The 14,064-nt window shown below is 41.8% G+C and overlaps 1 protein-coding gene across 14 annotated transcripts in view; it reads left to right on the top strand.

Annotated features, from left to right (window-relative positions):
• SYNE2 (spectrin repeat containing nuclear envelope protein 2) overlaps positions 1-14,064 on the top strand; it is a 392,481-nt gene that overhangs the window by 84,457 nt on the left and 293,960 nt on the right. For all 14 annotated transcript variants that reach the window (XM_030929921.1, XM_030929916.1, XM_030929913.1 and 11 more), the window contains 4 exons: positions 9,182-9,243; positions 10,261-10,356; positions 10,451-10,528; positions 10,617-10,709. In XM_030929921.1, coding sequence (XP_030785781.1) covers positions 9,182-9,243; positions 10,261-10,356; positions 10,451-10,528; positions 10,617-10,709 — 329 coding nt within the window. The remainder of the gene's footprint in view (positions 1-9,181; positions 9,244-10,260; positions 10,357-10,450; positions 10,529-10,616; positions 10,710-14,064) is intronic.

Here is a 14,064-nt window from a genome sequence, read left to right as displayed (position 1 = left end):
GCACAAAGGTTTAATTCCAAGTTCTTAGGCTGAGTAGGAGGGAAACCTGTAAGTTATATACCAGAAATTCAAGTTACAGTCTTCAACTCCTGCTGGACTCCACTGATCCTCCCACTTCAGTTACCAGAGTAGCTGGGACTATAGGCATTTACCACCATGCCTGGCTCTAAGATTAGCTTTTAATTTCTATTTTATATCCCTATGTACTGTTTGAAAAATTTTTATAAGCATTACAGATTTCTTTGTAATAATAATAAGCAGAAAAGATTCAACAAATATTGTAATAGGCCAGAGCCAGAATAGATTATTTCTATTCATTTTAAGAAAGGGGACTTTGGGGCCAGGCACGCCTGTAATCCCAGCACTTGGGAGGCCAAGGCAGGTGGAGCACCTCACCTGAGGTCAGGAGTTCAAGACTAGCCTGACCAACATGGTGAAATCCTGTCTCTACCAAAAATACAAAAATTAGCCAGGTGTGGTGACGAGCACCTATAATCCCAGCTAGTTGGGAGTCTGAGGCAGGAGAATCACTTAAACCTGGGAGGCGGAGGTTGCAGTGAGCCGAGATTGTGCCATTGCACTACAACCTGGGCGACAAGAGCGAAACTCTGTCTCAAAGAAAAAACAAAACAAAAAAGGAAGGGGACTTTTGGCTGTATGCAGTGGCTCACGCCTGTAATCCGAACACTTTGGGAGTCCCAAGTGGGTGGATCACTTGAGCCCAGGCATTCGACACCAGTCTGGGCAATATGGCAAAACCCTGTTTCCATAAAAAAAAAAAAATACAAAAATCAGGTGTAGTGGCACACACCTGTAGTCCCAGCTACTGGGGAGGCTGAGATGGGAGGATCACTTGAGCCGTGGAGTTCCAGGCTGCAGTGAACTGTGATTGCTGCACTGCACACTCCAGCCTTGGTGACAGAGTTGAGACCCTATCTCAAAATAAAAAAAGGGGTGTGGAACTTTTAAACTGCATATGTCCGATTATAATAAATGTTGATCAAGTGCCCACATGTGCTGGGTGCTGGCATTTCTATGAACGCAGAGAGATGGGGAAGAGTGGCCATTCCAGGAAGTATGTAGCGTGGTGATGCAGAAAAGGGTGAAACATCGTTGGGGAATTGTAGATATCCTCATTTGGCCAGAGAAATAGGATATGGGTACAGAAGTCATGGAGCCAAGTTACCAATGACCTGGAATGTTAGGCTAAGAATTGATCATTTTTTTCAGTAAGGAATTAGGAAATGATCAAATAATTTTAATAAGGAGAGTGAAAGATCAAAGTAGTGAATCTAGGGCCACATGCAGTAACCCTTTATTAATCATCCAATCATAGGAGGAGAAGAAAAGAAATTCTTTGATAGGAAGAGGTCACAAGGCTTCCTCATAGAGTAGCGAACACTCTTGGAGATGCCACATTTTAATCCTGCATCGCTCTGTGTTGAAGTGAAAATGAAAGCTGGTGATTCTTAGCCTCAGGTAACTGCTTTTGAACTCTTACTGCCAGGGAGGACTCCTGGAGTCAACATTTTAGACCAACTTTTGGGAAATGACCTTGCTGAGACTTAGTAGCCATGGTAGTTTCATAATGAGCTTTAAAATGAAAATCCATACCCTTTAATTAGCTTAATTCAATTGGCTTTCAGTTCAGTTCCCTTCTGGCTAAGGATATGAGTTGCCCGCTCACAAAAGCAGACTGAATCAGAACAAACTCAGGGATTAAATGTATTTTTATGGTAATGACACCTAGAGAAAAATCTTTGCCTTCTGTGCCTCATTTCTCAAATTCAGGCAAATATTTTTCAAGGATGATAAGCAAGAATACTCATATGGGCCTGAATAAAATTCACTGACCACATTTTCCTGCATCATGTATACATATTTGCCTGGAAAATCAAGATAATTTCTCATTCTCTATTCCCTGAGCATTTTCACAGAAATTCATCATTGTAGTAGATTGTATTATTCTCTTTATTTCTTTGCTTTTTCTATCCCTAACATCTGCTGATTGAAAGGTCCTATTCTCTACATGCCATTCTAAGAAGAGTTTTATTAAGTCGCTATAAGCACGTGGCTCTCAATTATTTTTTCCCCGATGGGTCAGCCTTTGAAAAGAACAAAAGTTTCCTTATCCTGCCGTAGGGTGAGCTATTTGGCGCTGGTTCCCATTGAATACTGCCATTCAGGGATAAAGCAGTATGAAAATGTGAGAAAAGTGTGTCAGGGGATAAATGGAATGGTGCATACGAAACCATTTAATTGAGCTACTACAAAGGTGTTTAATTGCACCTGGGACGTCTTTGTTTGCCATTAAGCAAAGGGTCTTTATTGCATTTAGAGGGTTTTGATTTCCAGGATGAAGAGGCATTCTCTAAGTTCGGACAATGAGTTAAAAGCCATGCAGATTCCTTTCCAAATCTTTTTTTCTGAAGATTTCATTTGTGCACTGTCTCATTTGCTAACCAGAGAATACCTGTGGGGATTTGTTCTGGCTGCCCCTCTTAGTGTTATTTCCCTTGTTTTATTAGAGTTTGATCAGATTAGGACAGAGGTAACTTACTTCAACTTTTCCTTACAAAAGTTTTGATTGTTTTAAATTCAAGTTTATGTCTCTGAGGAGCATCAAGGGCATGTTCCTCAGTTTGCTGTCCGATTAGGTGCTCCATTTGAACAATCCAGTTAGAGCCCTGATTTTGCTGCCACTTTTCTCAGCTAGGAAAGTTCATAGTCCCAGGTTGCTTAGTATAAGACCCCTTTTGTCTAGTATCATGTGCAAATGAAATGACCCCTCATCTTGTTTGGAAATAGCTCAAAATGGCTGAGGTTTCTAGGTGGGCATGGATTGGTAAGACTCTGTAGGCACACAGTGGTCTTTTTGCACTCAGTTTCACGCTGCATTTTACTTCTTCTGAGGTTGTTGAGTTGTGCTCCTCCTTCCTGCCATAACTCCCCTCAAATCAGTGCATACTCTCTCTCCTGGACCTGATAATATTGCTGATTAGTTTCTTTTTTACCCCTTATCATCTAGATGGGGAAAAAATCTCTCTTGGTCCCTTAAAAATAAGGAAGAGAGTAATCTTTGTTTTTGTTGTTTGTTTTCATTTTGAATGTCTGCTCTATTGCTAGGAATGGATAGGGCCCTCTCTGCTTTTACATGTGACCTTGGTTAGGGTACAGCGTGTGAGTATAACTTGATCCTGGAATCACAAAAACGTATTCTCTAGTTTTTTTCTATTAAGATACAAAATTAGCCTTTGATGCTTTTTTCTTGGTAGGTGGCAATACATGTTTAAAAGTTATTCTCTTATCTTCTGATACTAGGGGACAAAACAATGAAAACATTTCTCAGAGATTCTAGGAGATTTGGTATAGTTTTGAATTGTAGGACAAAATTGTGGTGCTCTGGAATTATTTCGTTGAGAGAAATTTATATAGAACAGGAATGACTCTCAAAAGCCTGAATTATCCAGTTGGCTTATCAGAACTCAATTTAGTTCAGTTAGCAATTATTGAACACCCTATAAAGTGTAGATCAGTAGGCTATAACTAATTTAAATTGGTAATACATAAAAAATGGAATGGACTAAAAAGGAAAAAAGTTCCTGTGAGGTTTGGTGCATCTTTAATCTCTAATCAGTCGCAGTATTTACTGGGCAGTTGTAAACACCACAAAATTCCATTTATACTGCTAGGCCTTCTTCTAATTCTTCAACCAGAGCTCTTGTCTACTTCAAAATTTTTCTAGAACTTAAATTAGATGTCATACTTTTACATATATTGCAGGCCAAATACCAACAATTTCAATTCACTATGACTGTGTAGATTAATAAGGGAGACTAAAGTCCAAGGAAAACAATGTAGTAGAAGGTAGAACAGACAACTTTAAGAGAAAGGACTGTGAACTCGTAAAGGTATATTTGCTTCAATATAGTAAAATATAACAACCACAATAATAATTAAAAACATTATTATTAGGTTAGGTGTGGTGCCTCACACTTATAATTCCAGCACTTCAGGAGACCAACATGGGACAATCAATTGAGTCCAGGAGTTCAAGACCAGCCTGGGCAACATAGTCAGACGTCATCTCTACTAAATCTAAAAAAGAAGACACAACATTTATTATTATTACTATTATTATTGAGATGGAGTCTCGCTCTGTTGCCCAGGCACAATCTCGGTTCACTGCAATCTCTCCCTCCCAGGTTCAAGCGATTCTCCTGCCTTAGCCTCCTGAGTAGCTGGGATTGCAGGTGCCTGTCACCATGCCCAGCTAATTTTTGTATTTTTAGTAGAAATGGGGTTTCACTATGTTGGCCACACTGGTTTCGAAATCCTGACCTCGTGATCCGCCCGCCTTGGCCTCCTAAAGTGCTGGGATTACAGGCGTGAGCCCCCACGCCCAGCCCAAAACATTATTATTATTTCAGAAAATATTTATTTAAGGCCTACTCTGGGCCAAGCTTTTCTAGGCACTTGGGACATATCACAGACGAAGCATCTTTGCCTGTGTTGTGGTGCTTAAATTCTATTGAGAGGTGAGTGAGACGTTAACAATAAACTTCCTGTATGAATAATTTACCTGGAATGTTAAAAGAGATAAGTACTGTAGGAAAAAGAATAGAGCAGGACAAGAGGGATCGGGACTTGGGGGTGTTACAGTTTTAGATCGGACAGTCAGGGTAGACCTCTTAGATGAGGTGTTGTCTGTGCCAGGATTTGAAGGAGGTGAGGGAATTCACCTGTGGATAACTGTAGAAAGAACATTTCCAGAAGAAAGAACAGCTGGTGCCAAAGCCTAAGGTGGTAATGGGTCTGGGGAGTTTGAGGAAAACAGGAGGCCAGAGTGGTTGGAGCAGAATTAGCAAGTGGGAAGCAGAGAAGGGCAGATAGTGCTGGGGCTTGTAGTCATTATGAGGAGTGAAGAGAGGAGCCCTTGCAGGGTTTTGAGCAAAGGAGTTTCCTGATCTGAGTGAACAGTTTAGCAACATCACTCTGCCTGCTCTGCTGAGCATAATATTTTGGGGCAAAGCTGGAAGGAAGATCTGTTAGGAATCTGTCGCAGTAACCCAGGTGGAGGTGATGATGACTTGGGCCAGGGTGGTGGTGATGGAGGTGGTGGGAAGTGGTCATATCCTGAATATATTGTGAGGGTGGACCTAACAGGATATCCGGAGGCATTAGATATGAAACGTGAAAGAAAGGATGGAGCAACCTTGATGAAGGAGGAAAATCAGGAGTCTGGGTCCTGGAAGCAGGAGAGGAGAGTGATCATCTGTATCAGATGCTGCTGATGGGTCCAGCAGAATGAAGGTTGAGAACAAACCATTGGTTTTAGCGAGAGTGGGTCATCGAGGACCTTGATTCAAGTGACCATGCTGAGAAAGCTGTTTCAGTTGAATGGCAGGGACTTGATTGGTATGGGTTCAGTTAAGAGTGAGGGAGGAGAAGACCTGGAGACAGTAAACACAAACTATTTGAGGAATTTTGCCACAAAAGAGCAGACAAATGAAGCGATGGCTGGTGGGGATCTGGCGTCAAGAGAGGTTTGTTTTTGGATGGGAGAATTAACAGTATGGCTGTATACTCATGGGAATTGTCTAAGAGAGTAGGGGAAGAGGATACAGAAGAGGCAGGAACAGCATGTTCTTGTGTTGGAGCACAGGGATGGGATATAGTGGACAAGTGAAAGGATTGGCTTTAGATCTGAGCAAAGCTAGTTCATCTGTGCTGACAGGTTGGAGGCAGAGCACTTTTGCAGGCTGTTAGATGAGGGGGTGGGAAGCAAGGTCTCAGCTGAGTTTAATGATGTGGGGGAGGTATTGGACGTTTGTGGAAGAAGAAAAGGGGTGAAGTTGCCATCTGGGGAGGGGGAGAGGGCCATATACAGTGTGATTACTGGGCAGCGTTTAGGGTCCACTGGGGGTGCTGGTGAGATCAGTGAGCACTGTTCAGTGGGTTTCTCCAGCCACATTCAGCAACCTGTTTGTAGGATGAAGTGCACAGAGTAGTCATGAAGTATCAAAGCGAATAGAACAAAATAGGTGAAATGCAAGAAGTGTTGGTAATAATTGATCATGGAACTTAAAATGGATAAGAATGAAACGTAGGGCATCCTGGGGTTGAGGGACACTGAAAAACTGGCAGAGTCAATGGCTTGAAGTTGTCGATGAACTGAAAGGATTGTTGGAGTTGGGGCACTAGAACGAGTGAACTGATCGGAGATGCATGAACTTGAGATCATGGAGGAGTTGTTATTAGTAATAACAAAGTCTGGAGTATGACCATGACAGCAAAGTGGTTGACGCAGGGCAGAAGACAAGTGTATTGGAGAGGAGGAATTCGAGAAGCTGAGGGGCCAAGACATTGGAAAGTTCATTGCTGTGTATATTGAAATTGCCAAGAATAAGGCCAGGTATGATGGCTCATGCCTGTAATCCCAGCACTTTGGGAGGTGAGTTGGGAGGATTGCTTGAGCCTAGGAGTTTGAGAACAGCCTGGGTAACATGGTGACACCCATCTCTACAAAAAATTTAAAAATTTAGCTGGACATGGCAGTACACGCCTTTAGTTCCAGCTACTTGGGTCCCTGGGAGGGCAAGGCTGCAGTGAGCCATGATCACGCCCCTGCACTCCATCTTGATCAGCAGAGTGAGACCCTGTCTAAAAATAAGTAAATAAGAAAGTACTATGAGTTAGACAGGAGTTCTATTGGACAGAGTGACAGTGGAGAAGGAGCAGAGAGGATGAGAAATGATAGAGGCAGGTAACAATTGTGATAGCAAGGATAGTCTGATGACATGAGACTCAAAGCTAGGGGATTTCAGGGACAAAGAGGGTAGAGGATGAACTGGAGGTGGCCACGAGGAGCGAGGAAACAGTGGTACGAGGGCTGCAAGAGAAAGCAAAGCCGCCACTTGAGAGGGCTGCAGGGGAAGCGGTATTCTCAAAGGAGGGCCAGGTTTCCATGAGAGTAGGAAGGCAAAGCCTCAACACCAGAGAGGGTATTGGGCACGGAGGGGATTTTGCTGATGGCGCACCACAGATTTCATCATCATTGGAAGCATTTTAGAACTTAAGGAGAGGTGGGAGATGAGAAAAGTTGGGGGGATATGCAGAGTCTTTTGGGAATTAGAGAGAAATGAATGAGAGGGACCTGAGAGTCTAGAGTGCATGTGCGTGTGTGTGCATGTGTGCATGTATATACATGTGTGCTTATGTGTGTGTTTGCATGCATGCATGTGAGTGTGTGCATGTGTGCATGCATTGGCTGATATAAGCAGGGATAAAGGGTATAGTGAGATGAGGCCCGGTGAACTTGAGGTTGATGGTGGCAAGGCCGTAAGCATTGGGCACAGGATGCAACGGGTGTCTGGGCCTATGCTTATCCCTGCCCATCCAGGTGAGGAGGCCTGGGGAGATGGAAGCTCAGTTCATGAGTACAGGGCTAACCTCGGTGTCAAGAATGTCTGCTGAAAATCGGGGTAGAGGGCTAGAGGAGGTATGGTGTCAGTGTGGGGCCCACTCCTGCTCAGAGGGGCAAGAAGGGCTGTACTCTGAGGGTTCAGGTCTTCCCCTTGACTCCTACCTGGGTTTTTTTTTTTTTTTTTCTTTTTGAGACGAAGTCACGCGTCGTTACCCAGGCTGGAGTGCAGTGGCACGATCTCAGCTCACTGCAACCTCTGCCTCCTGGGTTCAAATGATTCTCCTGTCTCAGCCTCCTGAGTAGCTGGGCCTACTCGGGCATGTGCCACCACGCCTGGCTAATTTTTGCTTTTTTTTTTTTTTTTTTTTTTTTTGAGACGGATTCTCGCTCTGTGGCCCAGGCTGGAGTGCAGTGGCCGGATCTCAGCTCACTGCAAGCTCCGCCTCCCAGGTTTACGCCATTCTCCTGACTCAGCCTCCCGAGTAGCTGGGACTACAGGTGTCCGCCACCTCGCCTGGCTAGTTTTTTGTATTTTTTAGTAGAGACGGGGTTTCACCGTGTTAGCCAGGATGGTCTTGATCTCCTGACCTCGTGATCTGCCCGTCTCGGCCTCCCAAAGTGCTGGGATTACAGGCTTGAGTCACCGCGCCCGGCCAGTTTTTGCATTTTTATTAGAGATGGGGTTTCCCCATGTTGCTCAGACTGGTCTCGAACTCTTGACCTCAGGTGATCCACCAGGCCTTGGCCTCCCAAAGTGCTGAGATTACAGGCGTGAACCACCATGTCCAACCCCTACGTGTTTAGTAAGAGTAATAGCCAGCACTTCTTATGTGCCAGAGTCTATGCTAATCACTTTAAGTGAATCATTAGATTCTCATAACAATCTCTAGAGACAAATGCCTATTACTTTTGTATTAAACAAGGGCACGGCTCAAGGTCACACAGCTACTCCATAACAGAAACAGGATTTGAACTCAGTTCTCTCTGACTAATTACAGCTCATTTACAGTTAATTCAGTGGCAATATATTCTCCGTGATAAGTGTTAAGACTAAACCGTAATGATTTTATGTGCCATTTAAAACATCTTATATTCTGGGGTCATCTTTACTGCGTGGTTTTGGCTTAAACTTAAAGTCTTTGTGGGTTAGGAGCTCCTGTTGCTGTTCACAGTTCTTTGTACAGTACTGTCAAGGTGGTATAGGGTCTCAGTTCTTTTTTCTTTTTCTTTTTTAAATGAGACAGAGTCTTACTCTGTTGACCAGGCTGCAGTGCAGGGGCATGATCACGACTTATGCAGCCTTGACTTCCCGGGCTCAAACCATCTTCCCCCCTCACAGGTTCATGCCACCACGCCTAGCTAATTTTTGTATTTTTTGTAAAGATGAGATTTCTCTATGTTGCCCAGGCTGGTCTCGAACTCCTGAGCTCAAACAATCTGCTTACCTCGGCCTCCCAAGTGCTGGGATTACAGGTGTGAACCACAGCACCGTGGTCCTAATTCTTTAGTCAGTAAAAAATATTAAAAACCATTGTCTCGTCAACAAACCCATGTTTTTAAAAAAAATATCCTATCAACATGCTTTTTAAAACACTACTTGGACAAACATCTACAATTTAGACTAAATCCTGGAAAGTTTGTAAGCTTGTGAAACACAGGCACCTACCCAGTGTGACAGACCTCTGAAGTTCTGATATGTGCAGGAGGTTTCTGAGGCTTCTGGTTTTATAACTGCTGTTGTTCCTTCTTTGGTAGCTGAACAGGAAGACACCCAGAAGAAGGCCTTTACGTGCTGGATAAACTCACAGTTGGCCAGGGTAAGCAAACAAAGACCAAATTAGGTTATAAATCTGTTTGTTACTCCCCATACTCCTTCTATTTTGTCCCCAAGGAGGCCATTAAAAAATGGTACTGGTGATGACAGGGACAAGGTTGTGGAATGTCTTTTCTTGAAAGAAGATGTTTTAAAAGTTATCTTGATCTTGTTTTGATTTATTCGTTACTCTTTCTCACACAGACAAAAAAGTACTTTTGTTGAGGATATGGGACAGTGCTATAAAATATTTAATCACATCTCTTCAAGTGAAATAATAGTAATACTGATATGCATATAATGAATGTTATATATTAGAAACTGTCCTGAAGTCTTTAAAAGTAATGATTGTGACAACTCCTGACAAATGATTTCACGACATCCCTATGAGATAGATAGTAATATACCTGTTTAAAGGTCAAGGAAACTTCAGTGCAGAGAAGGGATGTGACTTGCATGTGGTCACATAGCTTAGAAGTGATAGTGTTGGGATATGAACCCAGACAATCTGGACTCGGCAGCCTTGATCATAATCACGGTGCCATCCTACCACACTGATGCTGAGTGTCTAGAGTAACCTAGATATATGATGAATGAGCCTCTTCTCACAGACCACGCACACTGTTTTCTCTCTGTCCATTTCAACACGATGCTTGTAATTCTAAGAAAGGGTAAATACATAAGCAGGTTACTCCAGAAATGTAATCTACTCTCCAGATGAGTCACTAGTGACTGATTCTAAACGTCTTTAATGCCGCTTGTGTGCACAGGTTTTAAGCTCTCAGTGAAAGCTCCATGCAGAAAGGGTGTTGTGTTACTGGAAATTTGCCATAAGATAATTTAAATTTGCTACTTTTCTTATGTTTTGATATGAATCTTTGCATGTTCTTTCTCATTCTCTTAATTAAGAAGAAAGTCATTACTGAATTTTAGTTTTTCACAAAGCACATTTATGAGATCCTTAAAGGTTTGGTTTTTGGACCACAGTTTGAATGATTATTTTTCTTGTGACCTTCTGCAGCACACTTCTCCCTCAGTTATATCCGACCTATTTACAGACATTAAAAAAGGGCATGTCCTCCTGGATCTGCTAGAAGTACTTTCTGGGCAACAGTTGGTAAGATTTTTAAATGACACTGAGAGACTTTCTGTTGATTTAAAAAATAGATATTTCATTTTTTGTGAGTAATATATTTGCTTGAATTTCACAGCCTCGGGATAAAGGATCTAATACATTCCAGTGTAGAATCAATATAGAACATGCTTTGACATTCCTAAGAAACCGATCAGTAAGTGTAAATTTTACTTAAAAATTCACAGGCGAGATTAATGCTCTGGAATATTTCCTCCTTTTAACCTGCATTTCTTGTTTTCCAGATTAAGCTAATAAATATTCATGTTACTGATATCATTGATGGAAACCCATCCATTATCCTTGGCCTAATTTGGACAATTATCCTGCACTTTCATGTAAGTAGTTTGATGATATAAAAATTATTTCTACCCTACCACAGTATAAAATAATGTAATGCAATAAGTGTGAGTTGACTAAATTCAGTCCTGAGCATCTCCTATAAATAGGACCTCTAGAAATCTTGAACAGGTAGAAAATAATAGCAGACCTTTTGCCATTTCTGTTAATTGGTTTTTTTTTCCTGGAGACAGAGTCTCGCTCTGTCAACCAGGCTGGAGTGCAGTGGCGCAGTCTCAGCTCACTGTAACCTCTGCTTCCTGAATTCAAGTGATTCTCCTGTCTCAGCCTCCTGAGTAGCTGGGACTTCAGGCGCATGCCACCGTGTCCAGCTAATTTTCATATTTTTTTTCTTTCTTTTTTTTTTTTTGAGGTGGAGTTTTGTTCTTGTTGCCCAGGCTGGAGTGCAGTGGTGCGATGTTGGCTCACTGCAACCTCCACCTCCCGGGTTCAAGTGATTATTCTGCCTCAGCCTCCTGAGTAGCTGGAATTGCAGATATGCACCACCACGCCCAGCTAATTTTGTATTTTTAGTAGAGACGAGGTTTCTCCAGTGTCGGTCTGGCTGGTCTTGAACTCCTGACCTCAGGTGATCCACCCACCTCTGCCTCCCAAAGTGCTGAGATTACAGGTGTGAGCCACTGTGCCCGGTCTAATTTTTGTATATTTTGTAAGGATGGGGTTTCACCATGTTGGCCAGGTATGGTCTCAAATTCCTGACCTCAGGTGATCTGCCTGCCTTGGCCTCCCAAAGTGCTGGGATTACAGGCATGAGCCACCGTGCCTGCCCTGTTGCTGTTTTTCAATTGAAAGTTGAATGCTGAATTATCATGATATCCTGCATTATTCATAATATCAGCACCAGTCTGAACAGAACCTGCCATGGTAAATGTTTGCTTCTTATTGTTTGTTTACTATGGCAGAGGAGAGAGTAGAAAGCTTCTGGAGTAAATGCTTGAAATCTAGCCACTGAATTTTTTAAAGCCTCCCCATTTTGGGGGACCCCTGTCCTATCTGACTACGAATAATCCCACAACATCCAGTTCTATCCCAAGACTGAGTTGTAGATTCATTTCGTTTCACAGATAGTTTTGACACTTACTATATGCTAGCTCTTATGCGAGGACATCAAGATTTTGTGATAGTTATAGTTCTGACTTTATAAAACATCTGATTGATAAATATGTTTTTTCAGGCCTGGAATTCTGACATAGCTCAGGGTGTCTGCACTACCTAAAAAGTTGCATTTTCTGTATTTCCATAATTATTTTAAAAATAACTTGGGAACAATACTTATTTTAGAAAAACTAGAAAATAGCATAACTAACATATAAAATTTAAAACATGCAGAGACAGACTATATATTATTTCTGGATACATGCATTTGTAATTACAGTGGAATAATATGCATGAGGATGATGAAAACTAAATTTAAGCTTGTGCGTTTTTTTTCTGGGAAAGGATAAAATGGGATTGGAGAGAGAAAGAGGCTTAGATTGTATCTGTGTTTTATTTCTTTTTTTTAAAATGATTTATTTTATTTTATTTTTTTGAGATGGAGTCTTGCTCTGTCACCCAGGCTGGAGTGCAGTGGCGTGATCTCAGCTCACTGCAACTTCCGCCTCCTGGGTTCAAGAGATTCTCCAGCCTCAGCCTCCTGAGTAGCTGGGATTACAGGTGTGCGCCACCATGCCCAGCTAATTTTTGTGTTTTTAGTAGAGACAGGGTTTCTCCATGTTGCTCAGGCTGGTCTTGAACTCCTGACCTTGTGATCCGCCTGCCTCGGGCTCCCAAAGTGCTGGGATTATAGGCGTGAGCCACTACGCCCGGCCTGTGTTTTATTTCTTTAAGAAAATCTAAACCAAATATGGTAAAATGTTAAAATTTGATAGTTCATGGTCATGTATTATTTTTTCCTATAGTTTTCTGGTATTTGAAGTATAATTAACAATTTTAATACAGATAGTAAAATTATCTACCACTCACTATAGCTGCTATAAATAATTTAGTGTATAGTCTTTATGATATATACAGCAAGAATTAATGTATCTTCATATGTATATATTTTAACAAAATGGGGTCATGTTATCCATACTGTTTTCAGCATGCTCTGTTGAACGGCTTTCTGAATATATATATATATGTGTATATGTGTGTGTGTATATGTATATGGAGGCATGATGTTTGTTGTAAAGTACTGTATTTCACTAATGGATAGTCAGAAAGCTCATGATCATTTGTAATTATAGGTAATTTCAGATAAGAATGCCCTTAAGATAAAACCTTTGCTATACAATCTTAATTATTTCCATGGGCCAAATTCTTAGAAGTGGCATTGTGCCATAGCTTTTTTTTTTTTTGAGACAGAGTGTCACTCTGTTGCCCAGACTGGAGTGCAGTGGTGGAATCTTGACTCACTGCAACCTCCACCTCCTGGGTGCAATTGATTCTTCTGCCTCAGCCTCCCAAGTAGCTGGGACTACAGGCGTGTGCCACCACAACTGGCTAATTTTTGTATTTTTAGGAGATGGGGTTTCACCATATTGGCCAGGCTGGTCTTGAACTCCTGACCTCATGATCTGCTCGCCTTGGCCTCTCAAAGTGCTGGGATTACAGACGTGAGCCACCATGCTGAACTTAAAGCTTTTATTTTTATTTTAATTTTATTTATTTATTTATTTATTTATTTGAGACTGCTCTATTGCCAAGGCTGGAGTGCAGTGGCGCGATTTTGGCTCACTGCAATCTCCACCTCCTGGGTTCAAGTGATTCTCATGCCTCAGCCCCCTGAGTAGCTGGGATTACAGGTGCCAACCACCATGCCTGGCTAATTTTTGTAGTTTTAGTAGAGACGGGATTTCACCATGTTGGCCAGGCAGGTCTTGAACTCCTGACCTGAAATGATTCACCCGCCTCAGCCTCCCAAAGTACTGGGATTATAGACGTGAGCCACCACACTTGGCCTTTTTTTTTTTTTAAATTAAAAAATTTCAAGTAAACTTTTGTCAATGTATATGTAACACACACAGATAAAAATGAACAGGACTTAAGTGTAGAGTTTGATGAATATTTATAAATGAAACACACCCATATAATCACCCTGCCAGATAAAAATATAGAACTTTGCCAGCATCCCTAAGTGCCCCAGGTCTTTCTCCCAATCACTGCCCTCCTTTCCTAAAGGTAAGCACCACTTTGAGCCCTATGGATAAGTGTAGAGTCTTTAACACCATACAAATGGAATTATAAATGTCTTCTCTTATGTACACTATGTACTCTTTTGTGTTTGACTTATTTCATTTTATATCATGTCTGTAAGATTTACCTTATCGTAGCAAGTATCAGTAAGTCTTT

This window comes from Rhinopithecus roxellana, chromosome 5 (assembly GCF_007565055.1).
Source record: "Rhinopithecus roxellana isolate Shanxi Qingling chromosome 5, ASM756505v1, whole genome shotgun sequence".
NCBI lineage: Eukaryota > Metazoa > Chordata > Mammalia > Primates > Cercopithecidae > Rhinopithecus > Rhinopithecus roxellana.
The sequence above is the reverse complement of the archived record's forward strand: the minus strand, read 5'-3'. Positions and strand labels throughout refer to the sequence as shown.